General features: G+C 33.3%; 1 protein-coding gene across 1 annotated transcript; it reads right to left on the reverse strand.

Moving 5' to 3' along the window:
* Positions 1 to 1,872: 1,872 nt before the first annotated feature.
* On the reverse strand, positions 1,873 to 19,177 carry LOC146931429 (MAP3K epsilon protein kinase 1-like). The gene is made up of 24 exons (XM_085702919.1): positions 18,871 to 19,177; positions 17,891 to 18,025; positions 17,117 to 17,137; positions 15,400 to 15,473; positions 15,210 to 15,300; positions 15,037 to 15,120; positions 13,817 to 13,918; positions 13,458 to 13,589; positions 13,177 to 13,248; positions 12,236 to 12,339; positions 10,913 to 11,000; positions 10,407 to 10,754; positions 9,365 to 9,703; positions 9,223 to 9,267; positions 7,858 to 8,037; positions 7,668 to 7,751; positions 6,366 to 6,457; positions 6,196 to 6,279; positions 5,020 to 5,858; positions 4,288 to 4,676; positions 4,070 to 4,204; positions 3,020 to 3,426; positions 2,496 to 2,610; positions 1,873 to 2,317 (listed from the first exon to the last, which is right to left on the reverse strand). The coding sequence occupies exons 1-24, from the start codon at positions 18,928 to 18,930 to the stop codon at positions 2,156 to 2,158; spliced, it is 4,182 nt and encodes a 1,393-aa protein (XP_085559045.1). The 5' UTR covers positions 18,931 to 19,177; the 3' UTR covers positions 1,873 to 2,155.
* Positions 19,178 to 22,266: the final 3,089 nt, after the last annotated feature.

Raw genomic sequence — 22,266 nt, forward strand, 5'->3', positions numbered from 1 at the left:
AAAAGAAAAAGTTATTATTGCATTGGAAACTGAAAGTGACATTCATTTTGAAACAATTTTTTTTGGCTAAAGCGATACTCATTTTGAAACGGAGGGAGTATTAAATAAAAAAAAGATATTTTTTTGACTTTTGAAGCCTTGATTACACAATTTTCAATGCAAAAGCTTCTACATTTGCTTCCTTAACCAGTGCCCCGGGGGCACCGGTTAACATTTTCCTATTAAAAAAGATAAAATAAATTCAATTTGTTATATTATTGTTGTCATAGAAAAAAAAATATGGTTTGTTGAATTTGTTATATGTTAAGGTCACAACATATCCGTTTTTCGCTAGTATTTATATTATATATAAAGAAAATAGTCTATTTACGGTTTTTTTGGACCGTCTTTCTTTCTTCCAAAATTACTCTTAACTTTCAATACAAATAACATATGTAACAAATAGATATGAATAAATTCAAATATTAAAACAAATGTAACAAACTTTATATGTCTGATTTTTTCCTTATCATTTAAAAAAGATAATGAATGAGAGTGAATTCAAATATTAAAAAATTTGTATCAAACACAATATTTATTTATTTTTTTGTAAAAACTATTTATTTTTTTGTTACCACACAAAATATATCATATAACAAACACAATATGAGTTGTTTTGTTGGTTCAACGTACAGTTTTGTATCTTTGAAAGGAGACTTTTTTTAAATTAGTTTGTATCATATTTAAAAGTTAATCCTCATAACTTGCAAGAAGAATTGAGGTTGTAGTTTCTACCTTTGCGATGAAACCACGATCCTAAGGCACTTAAACATTTATACTCTAAGGCACTTAAACATTTATACTTATAGAAAACCATTCATCCAAACATTATTAACCATTTTGTTCAACTTCACCACCACCTTGCATATCAGTTATCGTAGAAGAATCAAAACCAATGAAAAAAGCTCTTGAAATTTGCTCACAAGATCTTTCTAACTCTAAGGATAGAATCACATTCACATCCAATTATACTTGTATCCAAATTTGTGAAGGAAAATTTTCAAATTCAAGTTGAGGAAATTTGTAATCAATGTTTACAAGATCCAACTGAATCACAATTTTTGAAATTTTGGATTGTAGACGATGATTCACATGAAAAACAAAGAGAAACATAGAACATGAAAGTGCTATCTTTAATTAATCTTTGAAAAAGAACAAGTGGAGACAATTCTTGTGAAAAATGTTTGTATCACCTTCCTTGTTAAGAATTGTGACAACTTTTAACCAAAGTTAAATGTCTGTATCCCCTATTTATTTAACATTGGGGGAAAACTGAAAAGACATTTTGGGACTAGATACCGATTGCGAGACCACACTCTTTAAGTTCTTAGATGAATGAGACCCAAAACTTTCAAATTTCTCAGGAACAAATTGAAATTAAAATCCATTTTCATTTTTCTCATTCCCTGGTTAGTTTCTTATACTATTTTTGGTGTAATCTTTATGTTATTCCATCATCAATAAAAGTCCATTCTAACTATTTAATTCCAATTCCGGTACTAGTTCCTATCACATTGTTATCAATAATATTGAAGAAACAAGTAATGTTGTATAATCTCCATATATTTTGTCTAAAATAAATCTTCAGATATTATAATATGCATTTTTTTTTGTAAAATAACCAAGTCGCTAAGGCTCGTACATTTTAAATGTGAAGAAGTGGGTGGGAAATCTGGAATTTGAACTTCGGACCTTGCATAATATTGTCCTTGCAGCTACCGACTCAGTTGTGCTTACACGACATTACAATTAATATGCATTTACTCAGTAGTTCATCAATAACTCAAGTGGATATTTTGTAAAACAAAAAAATCAACCGAGTAAAATAAACAGTTCTCTAAAGCAGTACCTTTATATTTTTCAACCCTGTATCCATACATTAAATATACATACCTGGCCAAAAATAAAGGCCATTGAGCATAAGAAATCAGCCACCCACTTAAATAACCACCAAAGAGTAAAGAAAAACTTTTAGCCCTATGCTACATTTTTTTTCACTCAACCAAACGCAGTAAAATAAGCAAACCAAATAAAGGGGAAACTTCTATACAACAATTGAAAACCTTTTCCCCAACGAAATAATATACATACAGGAAAATGGCCATTACAAACTAATTTACAAAACGGTGTTTATGTGTAGTGCTTTAAGTAATGAAGTTGCCATCTGTTTGACCAACACTTGACCATCTCTGCGTTCCCCTATCAAGTTTTGAAGTTTCTCGGGTAGATCGTTCTCCACAATCAGTTTCTTGGGCTGAGGGTGATGCTCATAAACAGCCTGCCAGAACATTTTGAGATAATGTAAGTATAGTTGCTTTTGGAGCAAAAAATCCGTTCAAACACAAACTTGCATGTTCCATTCATACAGGATTTGGGATAAAATGTTGTGTGTCTATTTAGCCTGATAAACTTTAGTACCAACCAGATATTTTATAACAAGTATAATATATGCATACCTTTATAAGCCTGAGTAAATTAAGCCGAGCTATAGCATCTTGATGATCAAGCCTTGCAACGAGTAATGGAGTTAATCCATTAACAGCCAAAGTGGTATTGATCCGGGCAGATTTTCTGAAATATGGTTATTATATGACATTAAATAAAAACCCAGTAGAATGAAAGTAAAAATAAAAACATTAGGAGAATAACATAGAAAATTATATTTGGCTACGTAAAATATCACATAACAAAGATCTCTAGGTAGTTCTGTGAGCTAACATATCTGAATTTCTGACTTCCCCCCCCAGGAAAATATCTATCTATCCTTCTCACTTGTAATCCATTTCCTTTCCTTTCCTTAAAAAATGTGAAATACTTGTCTATCCTATATTCATTAACCTCATAATAAGAAAAGGGATTTTGATGCAAACCTTTGTCTGTAACCCATCAGTGCAAAACAACTAAAGGACTAAAAGCACTATAGGACAAACAACTAAATACTTAATTGGACAAATGAAGAGAAAGGATTTAGAATTTATACGTGATGATTTTCAAGAATGGCTCCAATATGTGTACAAAATGCGGCTCTGGACAGCTCTGGAAGAACATCACAAGCTTCTGAACTGCATCCTTCCTCAGCAGTGCTTGTTCAACCTTCCTATTATCATTGTCATGGGCTAAGCAAACAGCAATTGAATCTAGTGCTGTCACAGACCAAAACTCATCCTCAAGAAGGTTCAAATAGACATCCAAACCACCATGAGCCCTTAACTGCTCCCTTGAGTTACGAGATGCATGAGCCATGTCGCACAACAGAGGCAATGCATATTGCTTCAGAGGAGAGTTTGATGTGATGAACTGCATCAGGTGGGGAATGATTCCATTTTCGGCTGCCTGTTCCTGTCTCCGCTTATTTATCTTGCATAAGTTGAACAATGCGTTCAGGACCTACGAAAGAGAAATGAAAGATGTGATTCAAGCCGCAATGCTAGAACATGCTAGACTTATAATACTGTTGGGAACATGCTAATATTTTATTTATTTTTAGCATAGCAAAAGAACCCTGTAGTTACTACAAGACAACTGCTTTTTTTTTTTTTTTTTTGACTTGGTACAAACGCAAGTAGTACTAGTGAGTAAACATGGTACATAAAGTGTCAAGATAGGGGAGAAGGGAAAATTAGCTGGCAACAATTAGGATAGTTAGTTAGCAAGATGATATTAGTTAAATAGATAGGGGATGGAAAGATGGAAGACATCGTTCTGTATATTTGATGGCATGTGTGTGAAAGGAGATATCCTCCGTGAAGAGGATACCCTAAGGAAGAATATTATGCTCCATTTTCTGTTCAGTTTTGAATAATACAATTCTATTCTTATGATTCATTCGATCTTTAATTTCAACTTCACTAACAGAAAGTTAACGAGAAATACATGCATGTTCTATACGTTTGTTACCTACCAGTACCACTAGTCCACTACCAATCAATCACGTGTAGAAATAAGTTTTTAAAATATTTAATAAAAAATAAATAGCATTTATGAGCCACAACTAAATTTTAACAATATCAGGAAGGTAAGTATGACTCACCTCGTGATGTATCTCTGATACAAGAGACCCTTCTTTGAGTTCAAGATTTGGTATCAAGTATTTTATTGCCTCAGCACGCTGAAGATTTTCTAAGCAATTTGGATCAGTTGACAGGTGATTAATACACCTCAGTATCTAAAAATATGCCAATGCCAAAATGGTTAGAAACTATGCAGTGGAATATATGCTAAATTCCTAAAGGATATGTTGTGTAGTACCTTCAACAAAATAGGTGGTTCTACCCTATTAAACATCTGGAAAAGTCTACTGAGCAAGCTTTGGCTACACATGTAAGACTTCACTGTTGTGTCTGCTTGTGCAAACTCAAGCAGAAGATCTGCCACTTTTTCAAGGTACTCTTTTGCAACTTCTGCATTCAATGATGAAACCATGTGGGAAAGTAGTCCAGATGAAGTAGCACTACCTGGTCTAGCATTTAGAACACCTGAACCAGACAATACACCTGATGCTGTCTGAGATACGATCCCAGATGTGGAAGCAGCACCTTCACTAGAACCAAAAGTCCCTAATTTCTTGGGAGCGACTCTTTGAGACACTCTAGCACTGGAGTCAAGATTTCCGTTTTCCCTTCCACGTTGAGAAACATCTGCACAACCATAAAAACGTCCACAGCAAAACAAATAAAGACAACAATCCCACAAAGAAAGCATAGAAATGAATCTAAAAAAATAAAACAGTGTTTCTTTGTTGGCTAATTATTCTATACTCTCTTCCATGTATGTGTTTTGTTGTAATCTAGATTATTCACCCTCAGTAACTAACTAAACTACCTCCAGTCAGGTATTTACTATTGTAATTAGTTAGTTAGTAATTCAGTCATTCGATAAAATTAAGTTTACTCTCACTGTCATCAGAATTGTAACAGGTAGATTTCTGCTATTTATACATTTGAAATATCTTCATCAAAGAAGCAGACAGATCTTTATTACCTGCGAATTCTGCCATCAAAAAGTCCAGTTCACCATTTGTTTTATTCTCAGAGGCATGCAGCAAAGGGAGTACACTTTCATGTCTTTCTAACGCTGAAAACTGACGTACATATTCAAGCTGTCCAGAGAAACGTCCAGATCGGGGCTCTTTCTCCAACAAGCTAAGAAGAGGCCTAACTTGCTCTTGCTGAGTAGCTCCTGTTGCTGATAACCCGTTCGAGGAAGTTTCTGTCAATTTTGAAGACCTATCTGTTGATGTCCTGTTGGCGGAAATACCAAGACGTTGTTGTCTGAGTTCAACATCAGCTCGAGAAGGATCACTATTCCAACGATCCACGTTTTCTCTCTCTTTCAATGTACCCGCTGAAGATTCCCTGGATGCAAGATTCAAACTCTTCTCTGGTGGCACAGCTTCAGCTGCAGCTGCCGCATTGCTTGATTGAGGTCTATCAACATCCATTTGGTAGTTAGAATCTGACCTTCGAGGAATGGAGGACGAAGAATGGGAAGGCTCTAAGTGATGATCAAGTACTCCATGCCTCAGTTTAGTGAGATCATGCTGATCTGCTGAAGAGAGCAATGCCTCATTCTGACCGAAAAAAGGATGTGTAGGATCCAAGATACCAGAACGTGGCCGTTGAGTCGAACCATCAACTAAAAATCCACCCCCAACAGACATAGATGCTAATCGTGTTGACTCATTTAAGCTATGAAGTGTATTTATAAGCCTAAGGAGTATTCCATTTTTTGCGGCTATGCGACAAAAATCATTTCTAGGTGTTGATTGCTGAAGCTTAAATACCTGCCACATGCCATCAATAGCGAGATGAACCATTTCCCTGAGACAGAAGTTGAGTCAGACAGTTTTCATTGTACAAAATATGAGAATTTACTGCAAATTACAAGCTTAAACTCATGCAAACTAGAAGTAGCAAATAGAAAAAACAGGAAAGTCTGTTTTGTTCTGAAGAAAGCATCATAATAATACAGATGAAAAAAGAGCCTTATGTGGTTTTAAGATGACCCCAAATCAGATAATTTGTTTCCCAAAAATAGCCTCAGATAAATCCATATGCCATTTCTGTTGCAACGCCACATCTAGGCATAACCATAGCACTGCAAACCATAATTGTAAAATGTAATCCTACCTAAGCAAAATTTATAAAAATAACTGACCTGTACTTGGCATAATCAGTTTCAAGAAATCCCACCAAAACAGGTATTCCACGGCAAGCTATAAACATTTGTAACGTCAAAGAACTGCATCAAGTGTTAACAATCTATTCAATGCCTTATTTTTGAAGCATAAAATTCACATAATGGTAACAAATAAAATAACTTGAAACCTTGACTGACAAAGCTGCTGTAAAAAATAAGCTGCTTCCATACGAATCTCCCGGGGACGATCGGGTACAGCAAAGCTCATGACTGCAGGAATCTACCAAGAAATTTTGCATTAAATATAGCTGAACCAAAATATTTGAGGACACTTTAGGATAAAATCAAGCATATAGAAAATCTATAATTAAGGCAGTCTCGTTTCAATTTTTTATCCTCGGTCTCAATCCTGGATAAAAGGAGAGGGTTGTGTAATTTGACAGCCAATGCAAAACTTAGTTATATAAAAATGAAATGGATCAAAGACGCATAATGTTAATGCTAGGATTGTGGAACAAGACACCTTTAATGTGATCGGTGCTTACACACCTTTTGGGAGGATTAAGAAGGCTCAATTTAGGAAATACCACTAGGAGCAAGGATTTTTCAATGAGGCCTCTAAAGGTTACGTCACGACTTATGAGGCTTTACATCAGGTATATGGCCTAAAGCAGGTAAATTTTAAGGGTAAATCTATCCAAGATTTTTCATCTGCTTTGATCTTACTATAGCCAATACATGTTTTAGGAAAGGAGATGATTATTTTATCACGTACAGAAGTGAGACAACATGCTCTAAAGTAGGTTTGCTTAGACTGTAAACCTAAAAGAAGAGGGAACAAAAGATTGTCGCAAAAATGGTTGTACAAATATCATTTCTCAAACAGATTATATGCTTCCTTTAAAGGAAATGATCATTTCTATGAAATATTCCAAAATAGCGTTCTACTTGGTCGGTTATGCAATCAAACCAAAGGTACAATTTGACCCACCAAATCAAACCCAGAACCTTGATCATGCAAGAAGATTGCTAAATAACACTAGCACACATAAAAACAACAAAAGCAGCATGTCAATGATATAAAAAATAGATAATTTACAAATTAAATAAACCTTAATTCCCAAACCCAGAACCTTGATCATGCAGAAGATTGCTAAATAACACCAGCACACACATAAAACAATAAAAGCAGCATGCCAATGATATACAAATTTGATAATTTACAAATTAAATAAACCTTAATTCAACAGTGTGACAATGAAATTGCTATGCATTATTGATTTATTTCATAGAAGGTTTGTAAAATTCTTCCTCAAGATTACAGCACTGTCATGTCCAAATAATAATAATGAAGATTACTAAGTGTAACCAACAATTAGACCAATGAGCCTCCCTAACATTATTCAGACAAATTTTAATGTAGAATTTAATCCAACATATAATCAAATAGAGATATAGGGAAAGGAGCATAAAACATACATAGGACTTACCAATCCAACAAGACAAGCATTTTCTTGAAAATCAGTGTTGTCTCTAATTATTTGATTTATAAGCTGAAGCACAGAACATATGACCTGAAACATCCATTGAATTTAAGATGTTTCCATCCGAATTACTTATTTGTCAGCTGTGTCATTCAATAATTAAAAGTCAAATAAAGTATCAAGATGGACAGCATACACGTGTTTTAGGAACTTCTAGCAAGTCAGTTAGAGGAAGTAAACCATGCTGGGTAACAAAAACAATCTTCTGCTCTGAACGCTGCTGAAAAATACCAATGAGTTTCTGACAAGCAGAGACAATCACGTCTTCTGATTCCTCCGGTTTTAATGAACCAACTAATTTGCTGAACTCAACGGCCTACAATGTAATGGTAAATACATCACAAATGCATGCCTCACATACAATAACATTGATAGGCCAATTTTAAAAAAATTCTCTGCATGGAAGCATGTTTCACATACAGAAGATGGTTGTTAAACATCTGAGGCTAAAGTGAGGGGCAGCAAATAAAATGTCACTATAAAATTGAAAAGAAGTAACATAGCAGAGAAAAGTTATGCCTGAAAAATTGGAACTTGAAATTTTTTTAAATCAACAGAGTCTAGAACTTGTTCTTTTAAAAAAAAAATCTGAAAGCATCAAGGAAACATACACTATTGAGTTCAAGTGTTGGAAGTGAATAGAAGATGCCAAAATTCAATTTTTTAGGTGACAGGAAAAGCAACTTGAGTTACATTTTCAGTTAGAAAACAACGAAAGTAGACCTAGACAAAAAACACACAACTCAGACAGAATTGTTAGACCCCTCAAGGGAAAAAAAAAAACTAGCAGTCATTTTAATAAAGGGTTAAATATATTTTTTAGTCCAAATAGAATTGGAAATACGTTACATTTTGTCCTCATAAAAAGTTCATACATTTTGTATCTAACAAAAATAATAGTAGTATATTTTTTGTCCCCCAATACTCTCTTGTCAGGAACTAAAAGCACACAATATTTGGGACTAAAAAATACTTTAGAGGAACTAAAATCAACATGTTGCTGGTTTTATAGGGGCCAAAAACATTTAACTCTGAAAACAATTGAAATAAAGGACACCAAACACATCAATACATTAGATCTCACACGAATTGGGGACAATATATGGAGTGCAGTGCTTTTTTCTCTTCCCTCCCTGCCTCTTGCCCTCTACCACTCTCTTCCATTTGTCAGATTATTGTACACCAAAGATGTGATGTATGCCTCACAAGACGACCATGTACTAAACCATACCCATGGTGTGTAGCACGGAAACAGAGGGTTAAACAAAGAACAAAAAAAAAAAAATCTTCCAAACATAGGTTCTAATAAACAGGGTATAGAAACATAGCCATTTTTTAAGAACAAGTGTATTCTACCTTACATTCAATGAAGATACACCCACATCCATAACAAAAAATACAAACTAAGAGAAAGAATATTTAAGATGCCAACAAATTATTAGAGCAGACTACATGAGATAGGTGTATGTTATGCTGAGGACAGAGGAAAAGGCCTTGGTACCTGCAGAGGAAAAAGGTTCTCTCCAGGAAGTTTTTCATCAAATACCTGATAGAAAAATGAGGCCACAAAAAGTTAAAAGGATACAGACATGAGATTTTAAACAGAGAAAAAAGAGATTAATTGTTAAAACTGATGAACATACCAAACCATCTATATCAATTACATCGTCTTTTAGAACACCTATCATCACTCGGTGTAAAAGGTTCCCGCCATTATTTGCCTGTCCAATTTCACTCTCTTTCTCCCATTGCTTTCGTGCAATTGTAGCCCTCAACTCTTTTGCCAGGTCCTTTTCTCCTCCATCAATCATAGATGCATTGCCTTTTGCCATATGTGAAGTGGATGTAGATGTGGATGCCTCACCTGCAACCTCCCCATGTTGTTTGTCTGACGGAAATAAATCATCCAAGTACGCATCTCCTGGAGGGTCACTAAATTTACTCAGCTCATTTCCTTCCGCAGGGTGCAGCATCTTCATTGCCTTCAGATTCCAACCAGACAGTTTATAAATTTTATCTTTCAAAAAAGAAAAACATGTTTTCTAGACGAGTTATAGCATCAATAATTAAAACCAGTGAAGCTTTAAGCAACACCTCAGTAGACTCGATCCAATCTCGTGTCTAAGGGTTGCAGAAAAACTTGTCACGTATATCTGGTAAAGAACTACCCAAACTCCCAAAGTATTGCTCAGAAGCGCTTAATGATTTTATAACTCAATTTCAAAGTGAACAAAATAAAAATTGATGTCTGTGCAAATTTGATTCTCTAAAATGGTGGATAATATCTACAAAAGGGAAAGCAAGTTCAACTTAAAAAAATGCATGCCAGAAACTCATCCAAGGTGATTATCTCATTTAAGAAGTACCGAGGGGCATAGTTGCCCAAAAGGGATCAAAATGAAGACAATCCAATTTAAAATGAGAAGAAAAGGACTCAAAAATTGGGAGAAACAATTAAAAGGACCATACTCCAAATGGATTTATTGTAAATTTGGTTTCCAATAGAGCACAAGTGTATCATTTGATCTCACTTAATGGGGCAAGGCTTGGTTTATCATATTATTATATATGTGTGTGTGCGCGCGCGTGTGTGTGTGTGTGACAATACAACAAAATAATCAATAATAACCAAGTCAATAATCAACAAATCTTTGAATCAGCCATAACAAATATGAAATACTTTACCTTTGCGGGACCTTTATCATGACCTCTTGGTCCAAAAGCAAATGATTTTCCTCCAACCTTATTAGTCATTCCTCTTGACTGTGGTGATCCAACTTCTCCATTCATCACGACTTCATGAAGGTCTTTAGTGTTTGAAATTTCATGATTACCAGTTGGCTCAGTGCTACCCATTTCTCCATCAGAAGAGGGTTTGCTAAAACCAATTTGTTGAAAGGACTTCTCGTGAATGGCTAAGGTAGGAACCTCATCCGATGGGACATCATCAACCTTTTCTGTACTTTCGTTGGGAAAATTAGAATCTGAAGCACTTCCATCTTGACATCTGCTGCTTTCAGCAGCCGCAGTGCCCTACAATATAAAAATTAAAGTTGAGTGTACCAAACTTACATTCAGTTACTCCCAGTATCTAGATTTATTCTCTATGGTTAGTTTCAATTAATAAAATTATCAGCTCCAGTAGAAAAGAGAGAATAGCAAGTTCTTATAGCTCCCCCATCAACACTGACCTCTTTCTCCACAGAAGAGTTTTCACCGGCATGCTTATGATCACCATCAGAAGCTTTTCCGTTTGTGGAATCACCTTCCTCTATATTTCTGCAAGAGGTAGCATCATTCAACTAAAAAACCATAGCAATTACAGAGCTAAAAGAAAATGGCAGCATACAGTAATTAAAAAAAAAACCAGCAGTATAAACATCAAAAACCAATTAATCTTCCATTTCTTGAATTAGAGAAAATTTATCTTCAAAGTGACCACCAGTAGTTGGCAGATATACTACAAATCCACAGCGGAAAACTAATAAAACATGCATAATATGATCCACGTTACTTTTCCCCCATTCTTCTCAAAGAATTGTAAGACAAAATAGATATTTATGAGTATGAGATTTCAAGGAAACTGACAATTTGATTATGCATCAGGTATGAAAAATGATTTTGACCCCACTGTCGTGTTAATATTCGTTATTTATAGTGTAGTCTAGATCTAACTAACTGAAACAATTATGTAACTAACTCAGACAGATACAGTAATCAGACAGCTAGACAAGTGTAAAGAAAGGGTACAACCAGAAGTAGTACACGAGAAGTGGTAATCTCTATTCTCTCGCAGTGAGCAGCTATCCATTGGGGAATGTCAATGAAAAAACTATTATGTCAAGCTATCTGCTATAGGGGAATGAAACCAAAGTAGTCCTTGGGGTTCATCGGGAAAATGAGAAAAGCAGGATACACACACACACACAAACAAAGTCAGGGTACTCCCATAGACATGGATGTGAGAGACTAACCCCTTGGATAGGGGTGATTATTAGGTAAAGCACTGTCCAATCAATTAGAGAAAAACTACTGTAAGAAATGGCCGAGTGATACATACTCTAATGCCAATAATACAGATCTTAGCACATCTCGTTATGCCTGAGATTGAACATCAGGAATATGGACAAATATGGGTGGCCTATTAACAAATCTATGATAGACTCTGATAGCATCTTAAATATTGAGTATATCTAACTCGACTCTAGAAGCTAGTTCAAAAGGTGAAGATTGTCCAAGCCTTATAATGACTAATTTGGCCATACCTCTAGTCAATATGGGTACTCAACAAACACCCTAACGGTTACAAATATAGCATGGACAAAAATAGGTGGCCTTGCAGAGATCTTAACATCCAAAATAGGTAGAGGGCAACATCACTTGTTATAAGTACAATTTCAATAGAATGATGTGATCTGACAGGTTTCAGATCACAAATTAAACTAAATACTTATATGGTTTGATTCAGCTACTATAAATAACATAATATGACAACAGATCCCCACGCTGTCTACCTTAATGTTCCACTATGACGAAGAGAAGACTGCAGGGCACGTCTGCAGTTTTGAATCCAAGGGTGGGACAACAGCGTTTTAGCATCAGGCCTTTGTCTAGCATCCTGACATATGCAACAAAAAGAATCAAAATAGGATATTATTACAAACAAATAAGAAAGGATGAAAATAAATGATCGGTTAATGACTTAAGCTCCAGCATATCTGCTACGTTCAATTCTTACCAAAAAAGAATATCACTTTGTTCATATAATTCCCTTAAAAATTTAAATTATAAAGTCATACAAGTGTGTGACCATAGCAGAGCCAGTAATTAAGAAACGGTTGGTGTACGCAAACATAAACACAAAATAGGATAATAGTATTTTAGTGAGTTTTCATTTGTCGGAACCTAATATTACTGGAAATAGTATTACCGTAATAGTTGGCCACATTTTTCGGAAATTATCCTCATTTCCCTTCTTTTTCTCCAATCATTCAAATGACCAAGCAATTCGGCAACAGTCCAGTAGCAGAACAAGTTATGTAACTATGAAAACCAATCTAAAATATTGTGCAGAATTATGCCCACATAACAATTCCTAATTCCATTTTGGAAGATCCATATTGTAAACATCAGTTCTCTTTCTTAACTATTGTGCAATTAATGAATAATCTAACCATATATGGTAGAAACAAAATTCTTAAGGATAAGTAATATAACATCTTTCAAGTTTTTATTTGTTATATATAGAGATAGAGTCTAGTGCAGAAAAAAAAATCCTTATACTGACAGCAACAATCGACCAATGTCAGATCGTGGATGAGGGTTGGGAACAAAGTCCAAGATAGACGGAGAGAATACACCAATAGAAGTTATACACAACCACAACGGCATCCAAGTAAAAGACATCATGTTCATTAAGAAACATTTTCCAATCAACGGTTGATATTCAGTTTACCTTCTTAAAGCATTGATGCAGAAAATCAGTAATATCAGGCGAAAGGCTATCAGGAATTGGAGGATTGTCATCCTGAGAGAAAATTCAAGAGAAACAGATCAAATTATAATTGTGTAATTGAGCATATTAAGATTGCATGCTAGCAAAAATTGTTCCAATTATGAACTCGGTAGTTGTGCAATCAAGTGCAAATATCATTATCTAGACAATTCTAAAAGAAACCCAGGTCCAAAGAACCTTCATAGATTGAGGAAACAATGAATGATGGCACATAAACAAACCTGGACAATACGGAAAAGAGCCGGCATAGGTTGCAAATCATAATAAGGAGGCACACATGTAAGAAGCTCGATAACTGTACAGCCAACACTCCAAATGTCAGAAGCTGCACAAACTCCAGACATCTCTATAACCTGAAAAACCAAACCAAAATGAGATAAGGAACACAGTACATCTGGGATCAAAAGAAAATTTCTCCTAAAAAACACAAATTGAACAGTGAGGTAAAGTTGCTAAAAACTGCAACAGAGTAATCTAATATCTTCGCATACCAGTCTGGTCTTAGAAGAGAATTTAGAAACGATAATGGTCACAAGCTCTAACCAAATGATTTAGCGGAATAATATCATAATATTAATACCTCCGGCGCCATCCAGTATGGTGTTCCAACAACTGAATGAGTATTAACATCAGCTTCTGTTAATTTTGTTGCAACGCCAAAATCAGCTAGTTTGACAAGACCCTGAAAGCATAAATGACGAAATTAAAGCAAATTTTCTAGATGAATCTAGAACATAGAAAAAAAACAAAAACAAGATACAGTAATGCAAACATAACGCAGTTTATGTTTAAAAAGAGACTTGAATAAAAGGGAACCCGTGGTGACACTGTAATGCAGACATAAAGTAGTAGATATTTTTCCACTGTTTAATTTGTTTTTTTAGGAAAAAATTTCGTATTATCCCAAGTTTTTGTTCCACAACATTTTCCCATGGCTTTCATTAAAACTGCATGGGAAAATATTGTAGAACTGTGGGTGACGTAAATGGAAACCTGTGGTGACACTGTATTGCAAACATAACGCAGAGTGACGAAAATTTTTGTTCATTAATGAATAATTTACCACAGATGATTAAAAATGCTGATGTATAAGAAATCCTCAGCAAAGACAGCAAAAGGAGACAAAACAGACACAAAATAGGGCATTCCTTAAAGAAAGTAAAAAATGGTAACTCTCTATTCGTGCTGTTTTATTTTCCTTTTTACACTTTATAGAGAATGCATTATGCTCCACATTCCCAGTAATTAGCTGATGTTTGTATTAAAACATATACATGTCATTCTGAATTTAATGCAAAATGCTTAAGAGTGATAATAATGCTCAAAACAACGCAAGGCATGGACTCCTTCCTTTTGTCATCTATTTTCTATCTGCGTTTATTTATAGCTATAAAGGATAAACCGAATATCGACACAAACAAGATACAGTAAAGAAGCATATAAGTAATTAAAACAAAAAACAAAAGTTGATGCAGCAAATAATGAAACATAAAGGCAAGGATTATACAAAATGTACTTTTTCACAGAAAGATTCAAAATAAAATTACACACTGAAAATCCACACTCTAGAGCTCAACATGGCTACACGGTGAGTTTAGATTACTAAAAACAACCATCTATTACATCCAGATGAAACACAGTTAATCAAGTCCAAAAATAAAAGGATGAATTGTTTGATGAAAAACTAACCTATGAACAGATATACCTTAACATAGCGACGAAATCAATTTGCACATAAGCAACCACTAAAGTTTCTAAAATACAAAGCTCAAGTATGCAATAGGACCATAAAAAATTTACCTCTTTGGTTGTCAATATATTTGCACCCTTAATATCCCGATGGATAACACCTTGCTCATGTAGGTACACCAAGCCTTCCAACACCTTTCACGTTATATAATACTTTTAGCATGAAATTCAAAAATAGCCAAATCTTAGAAAGACTTTTAGCACAAACAGTTAAGCCTACAAACCTGGGCAATATAAACTGCAACCAACGATTCTGGAAAGGGTCCAAATTTATTTGGCTTGATAATATTTGCAAGTGAGCCATTCTCAACATACCTATGAATTTGCAAACAATGTGAAGCAAAATCAATTAACTACTCTAAATACCCTCACGATTAAATCTTCCAACATTGAGAAAGAGTTGAGCTCACTTACTCAAGAATTATGTGTAGGTGACTCTTTGTCTTCAAAGATCCAAGATATTTTACAATGTTTTTGTGATTCAAATTCTGCAAAGTAATAATCATTTAAAAAATCACGATATCATATAATAAGTTTACCAATTCCATCAATGCTCAAAATCTCAAACTTTTCAGAATTGTACCAATCCAAGACTAAGACAATAAATTATTAATTATTACAGCATCAGCAGACATGGAAAAGTAGCGTTGTAGTCAATCACGGGGCACTACCTACCCTAGCATCATGGCACCTAACCACTGAAACCGTCACATCACGTCACATTTTAACAGTTGTGGTTGTCACGGCCAATCACAGCCATTGTGGCCATTACACTCTGTTGAGATATTGAAAAGTTGTGACTATTTAGTTTTTTTTTTTTTTAAGCAAGTGACTATTTAGTTTTAACTTCACTATTTATTGTATTGATCTTCCTTATTAATTAGGGATTAACTAGGAGACTCCTACCCATATAAATGTACATTCTCCCCGCATAATATGATATGATAAACATATTTTCAGTCTTAAGACACTATATGAAAATGCAAAAGAACCCAATGTTGCCCCTAGTGGTATACACCAGGTCTGTTTTAGCTGGATTTGTTGCATGACCCAATCAAATTTCATCGGATTGGGTTAAAAACATGTAGCTTTTATGTCAAAACCAACTCAATCCAGTGGTAAGCGGGTTGCTTGAGGGGGTCGGATCATAAGACCTAACTTTTTTACTTCAAAAAAATAAATAATTAAATGAGATTTTATTTTATGATAATTCCAACACTTGACTAAATTCCACAAATTAAAATTTTAGCACTTGAACTTAACTAAAACACTTCTAGATCAACACATAAAAGTCTTAAACTACATTGACAAAAATTAATTAAAAATGGGTCGGGTTTGCGAGATTGAAAACATAACCCCCATTATCCGAACCAAACCACTTTGGGTTTGGTCGGGTCGATTCAGGTTCTACCCAAACAATTAAAAAAAAAACTTCAGATTGGGTTGGATTGCCCCTATTGTCTATGGTTTCCCACCCTCTTTTGAAGAATTTTGTGATTCCGCAAGCATGTTCATGGCACAAATTTTGAAGAATTGTGTATAGTGCATAAGAATTTGATCTTTGAAGAACTGTGTATAGTGCATAAGAATTTGATTTTTGAAGCATGTATGTTAGACGGCGACAACAACAACAAAGCCTTTCCGCACGGTATGGCTAGCTACATGGACCAATCAATGTTATAAAGCCCTTTGGTGAATTTAGACCATTTACATTGAAATCATATATGTTAGAATATCTAAAAAATATATTGCCATGTCATTATTCTATCATAAAATATCTTAAGAGTATCTCTGAGAATTGGTTCTATCTTTCTTTATTTTCATTATTGTTTTCAGTATTAATAAGGATTAAGAGTCAAGCATTAAGAATTCAAGCAATGACTTTTTTTTGTATAGTGCTCTGTCTCTACAATAACATCCAACACATCATTCATGTCAATATTAATATAGTTTTAAGAGTGCTTTTTAATGCAAGAACAGCTGTATCATGTCATTCGAAATCATTGCCTAAAGCTTCAGCCACAATATATACATAGGAGGAATAGAACAAATAAAACCCTGAGAGCTATCAAGCAAAAGAAAAATTAACTGATAATGTACTGCAAATCTAACATTTGAGGAAAAGAATTACCTTTAACAAATCAATTTCTTGCTATAAACATTGAGTCGTCCATCCAATAACAGCATAGTCACAGGTAAACAGCACCCGAATTAGTGGTTAAAAAATTGCATTAAAAAAAAAAAAGCAACAATAAGAGGCGTTACAATCTAGAAGAAACGTTAGTGAGTTTGCTAGTTGTTTTATCTGTTGTAAATATATTTTGGGAATTTAAGTGTGCTTCAAAAAGCCCAACATAAAAAGTAACGAACTAACGAAGAGCAGTATAAGTGGAATAACCTACGACACTAATGATGATATTTTCATGGAATCAATCTCCCGCAAATAACTCCAAAAACTAACCAAAGTTGGAAGTTGCAGGCCCTAAAACTTTAGGGTGTGTTTGGATTGAGGGTTTAGGAGGGGAGGGGAGGGTTTACTTTTCTTTTTTAAATTGCGGACTATATAACATGTTTTTCTAAAATAAATTGTGATTGAAGTATTATATGATTGTTTATCATGTTAATATGTCAACTTTTTAAAAAATATTTCATAGTGTCCGTAATTTAAAAATGAAAATTGAACCCTCCCCTCCCTTCCCCTCCTAAACCCTCAATCCAAACACACTTTTAGGGTTTTCAAATTTCATACGATTTGCACATTCCTAGTAATCCCGCTTTAATCACACAATCATTGGTGTGTCCCATTTCAATTGGGACTAAAATTAACTCCACCAAGGATGCCATCAAGACCTAATCATTTATAATTAATAGCTACCGTAAAATTTTAAAAGAAAACGGATGATACCATGATAATGTTGAGATCCTCCTGAGCAATATTCTCCAAAGAAACTTGTTTAATTGCAACAAAATCTCCATTCTCCAAGTCCAAACCTTTGTAAACTCGACCATAAGCTCCTTTCCCAATCTCATCTCCCAGCATCTGCTCCAAAGCAATCAGCCATCAAAATATCAAGCCATCAAACAAGCCAATTCCATATGCAACTTAAAAAGAAAAAAGTTGCAAATGATACTCATACACGTGAATTAGAAATACAATACTTCTAAGTGCATTCCCTCTACACACTCTCCAACACTTAAAAAGTTCAATTAAAAAAATCAATCAACAATAATAAAAATCACTTGTAAAAAAACAATGATAATAATCAAAATAAAAGACATTTAACACGCGTTCGTCCAAAAAACATTTAACATGTGTTCGTCCAAAAAACACTAAACACTCGATTACGCATTTAAAATAAAAAAAAATAGATAGATTATAAACTTCCAGCATCCAATTCAGCAGGAGTATCCCTTGCCTCCAGCGCACGTCACAACTATCTTAAACACCAGCATATTATCGTGAAATCCTCTTTAGCTCATTACTGCAACCACCATCTCTATTTCAATTGTACTGCCTACCAACCACCGTTCAACATTACACCTGCGAAGTCAATGCCGCTGCAACGCTACCAGCTACACTACCATCAGCTTGCTTTCTACTATTCACACAGCCACCGCAAAATACTAGGGTTTCAATTCAACTACTAAACTATCAACCTCACCATTACTACAATCATTTCATAATCCATAACTTCATCATTCATCATATCACACTGATTAAGCAAAAACTATACTAAAATTTCTCTGACTTCAACTAAAAAACCAACCTAAACCTTCCACTAATCAAATTTCAAATTTCAGTGTTTAATTTAACAATCTACAAAGCAATAATTCAGCATTTTTTTTCTTCAATTACAAAAAAAAATGTATGAAGAAACGACATACATATTTATTATCAAGAGTTTTGGATTTGGTGAAAGCGGAACCAGTAGACTGACGCGACATCTCTGCAAACGGCGGTGGTGGCAGTGGCGGCGGTGATAGGATAAACGAAATCCTAAACGGCAGTGGCTGAGCACACTTCTCCCTCCCTCAAATTTCCGTATCCATGTCGCCGCCGATTGAAAGGGGGTGGAAAACTATTTGACTGAAGCAAAAATGGGGGTATATGGATAGTAAAAAAGTGTGTGCTATTATAACGGAAATGGGTTTTAAAAAATTGAGAAACTTTTGATAAGTAAAAAACTGTGTTAATAATGAAAAGTGTGTGTTATATTTTATTAATGAAAATTAGTTGAAAAAGAAGAAAAATGCATGTTTGTAAGAAAGTGTACATGTACATGACAATGCATGCTTAGTTGTATTTTGTAAATAACGGTCAAAATGGAATGAATGTACTTACTGCCATATAGCTGGCAATGTCAATTCTTTTCTTTTTAAGGTAAGTAGATAATATCTATTCTTTTTTGCTAATTTTACTTTTTAAAACAATTTATTAGTATACCTATACTTTCCAATGTAACCAAAAATAAATAAATACTTTCCAAATTATATTAAATATCAAAATTAATTGATTAGTATACTCTACTTTCCAAATTATATTAGATATCAAAATAATTTATCTTTGTGAGCTTAGCTCATGTGGTAGGGATATATTATGCAAGATTTGGGGTTCAAACTCTGTCCACCACAAAAAAAAAAAATCAAAATAATTCACTTTTATGCACACTTACAAAATATGGTTTTTAATATTTGGTTCAACAGACAATGTTTAAAATGATATTTATTTATTCGATATGATAAAGTACATAAAATACAAAACTTTAAAATAAAAAAAAATTAACATCGTTTGAAACGTAAAAGAATAACAACCTCGCATCATTGAAGTTGATAATATATAGCGACAAAATACATGCAGATAATATGATAAAATCAAAGTGACCGGAATAGACATGACTCTGGATCTACAACGTTGACGCTAGAATCATTGATTAAATGGGTAATTGGCTAAAGCCGATATTTCAAAAAGAATCAAGCGAATTTCGCAGCAAAACAGAAAATTAAACAACATCACACAAGACGAACAACGCAACACAACACTCAAACAACAAAATCACGAAGGAAAAAAAACTTAAATCTATGTGAAAATCACTTGTTTGGATTAAAATAAGAGAAACATATAAAGATGAGTGATTTTTGATCAAAATTGAGTCAAAAACACCCCCTCAAGGAATATTGTTGAAGAAAAAAAATTATGGTCGGCTTATTGGAATGAAAGAACATATAGAGAGATGTTGTATGGTGTATAATATTATTACCTACAAAACATGTTACATAACAACTGACAACGTTGTTATTGTTATGAAACATATTTCAAAAGGTAAAGAAACTAAACGCCACTATTTATAAACTAAACGCCACACAATCACGCAAACAAAAATAATGAGAAAATTTGTTCAATTGTTAACTGCTCGTTTCGAAGATAGGATTGACTATGGATTTGAACAATAACACGTGATTTCATAAAACCATGTGATTTTCCAAATCAAAATAAAGACAAATTTGTATGAAAAGGTTTGGTTCGGTGTTCTATTCGATAAGCGTAAGAAAAGAACTAACTCGGTGTTCTAAAAAAAAAAAAGATAAATTGGAACTAAGGCAAGACGACATAGACAAACCCTTATTGTAATGTGTGAGGGATCTTACCAATTCTGAATATACGTCATCTATTTTTTCATTTTCACTCGAAGAGTTCTTATACTTTTCTAGCTTCACTCGAATTTTAACACAAGACATCGCCATTGTATATGTGCGTTTTAGATTAACGTCTATTGCTTCATATAAATACTAAAGCGAACTCGCTAATTGTGATTTGCGAGGGTCTAAATTTTATAACTTGCCATTTTTGAAATAATTATTTTGGATAGAAAAATCAAGAAAATAAATATTTAATCGATCAACTGCTTCATCGTTCACTTTTTGTAAGTTTTTTTTTTTCATTTTTCACAAGTATTAGAATTTTTTTAATGACAACAACAATAAATATTACTATGGAAAAAATTGTTTAAGGGTATAATTGGAATAATAAAAAAGTCATCCCAAAATTATAAATTTGTCTACTACTCCCTTTGTCTATTTTTTTATTGCGCTAAAGTATATAAATTACAAAGCGTGGTTTTTTTTTATAAAATTTCGATTTTGATTAAAATTATTTAGATTTTTAATAAAATTATAGGTATAAATATTTTACACTTTCATATTATATATAATAAATTATAATTATTTTTTCAATCACACCAACAATATAACAAATATATAATATAAATTCTAATCTTTTTGAATGACACAACAATTTAGCATTTTAGGAAAAATTTGTTTAAAGAAGGTATAATTTGAAGTGAAAGAGACAGCCCGAAACTTTTTTTTTTAAAGAAGACAACCCAAAATCATGTATTCCCTTCTTTCTTTTTTTTGAGGGAATGTATTCCCTTCATATATAGTATAGATATAATATATATATATATATATATATATATATATATATATATATATTATAATTATAAATTATAAACAAAATAAGGTAAGGAGAGGTAATTTTTAAGTGGCACCCTAATATTCATTAAATTCCCTTATGTTTCCTCTTTGTTTATTCAAATAAATAAATAATAGTGATTAAAATATACAAAACAATTCCCTCAAAAAAAAATATACAAAACAATTATAGACAATTTTATATGGAAATTTATTTTAGGAAATTATTTATTGTCACAAAATCTTAAAATTTATTTTAAGAAATTTTCATATGGAAATCTGTAGTCACAAAATCTTAAAATTTATTGTCACATACCTTCCTTTGCACAGGAAATCTGTAGTCACAAAATCTTAAAATTTATTGTCACATACCTTCCTTTGCACATAAGTAATTGTCACATACCTTCCTTTGCACATCACATAAGTTCAAAAAATGATAATTTTAGATTTTTTTTTTTGGTGGTGGCCGGGATTTGAACCCCGGACCTTGCATATATAATGCATTGTCCTTACCAATTGAGCTAAGCTCACGAGTACTAATAATTTTAGATTTAATTATTTAGATAAAATACAATAATTTTAAAAAATTACTTAGCACACAAAATTATTTTAAGAAATTTTCATATGAAAAATTATTGTCACAAAATCTTAAAATTTATTGTCACATAAACCTTTCTTTGCATATTAGTTCAAATGAATCAAATAATTTTAGATTAATTTCATAAAAAAAATTAATTAATTATTTAGATAAAATACAATAATGTTTTAAAAAAAATTGAGAGATGATTTTTAACAATATTAAGCTACTCG

The sequence above is a fragment of the Medicago sativa genome, chromosome 4 (assembly GCF_051527215.1).
Source record: "Medicago sativa cultivar Bolivia chromosome 4, Bolivia_mono, whole genome shotgun sequence".
Taxonomy (NCBI): Eukaryota; Viridiplantae; Streptophyta; class Magnoliopsida; order Fabales; family Fabaceae; genus Medicago; species Medicago sativa.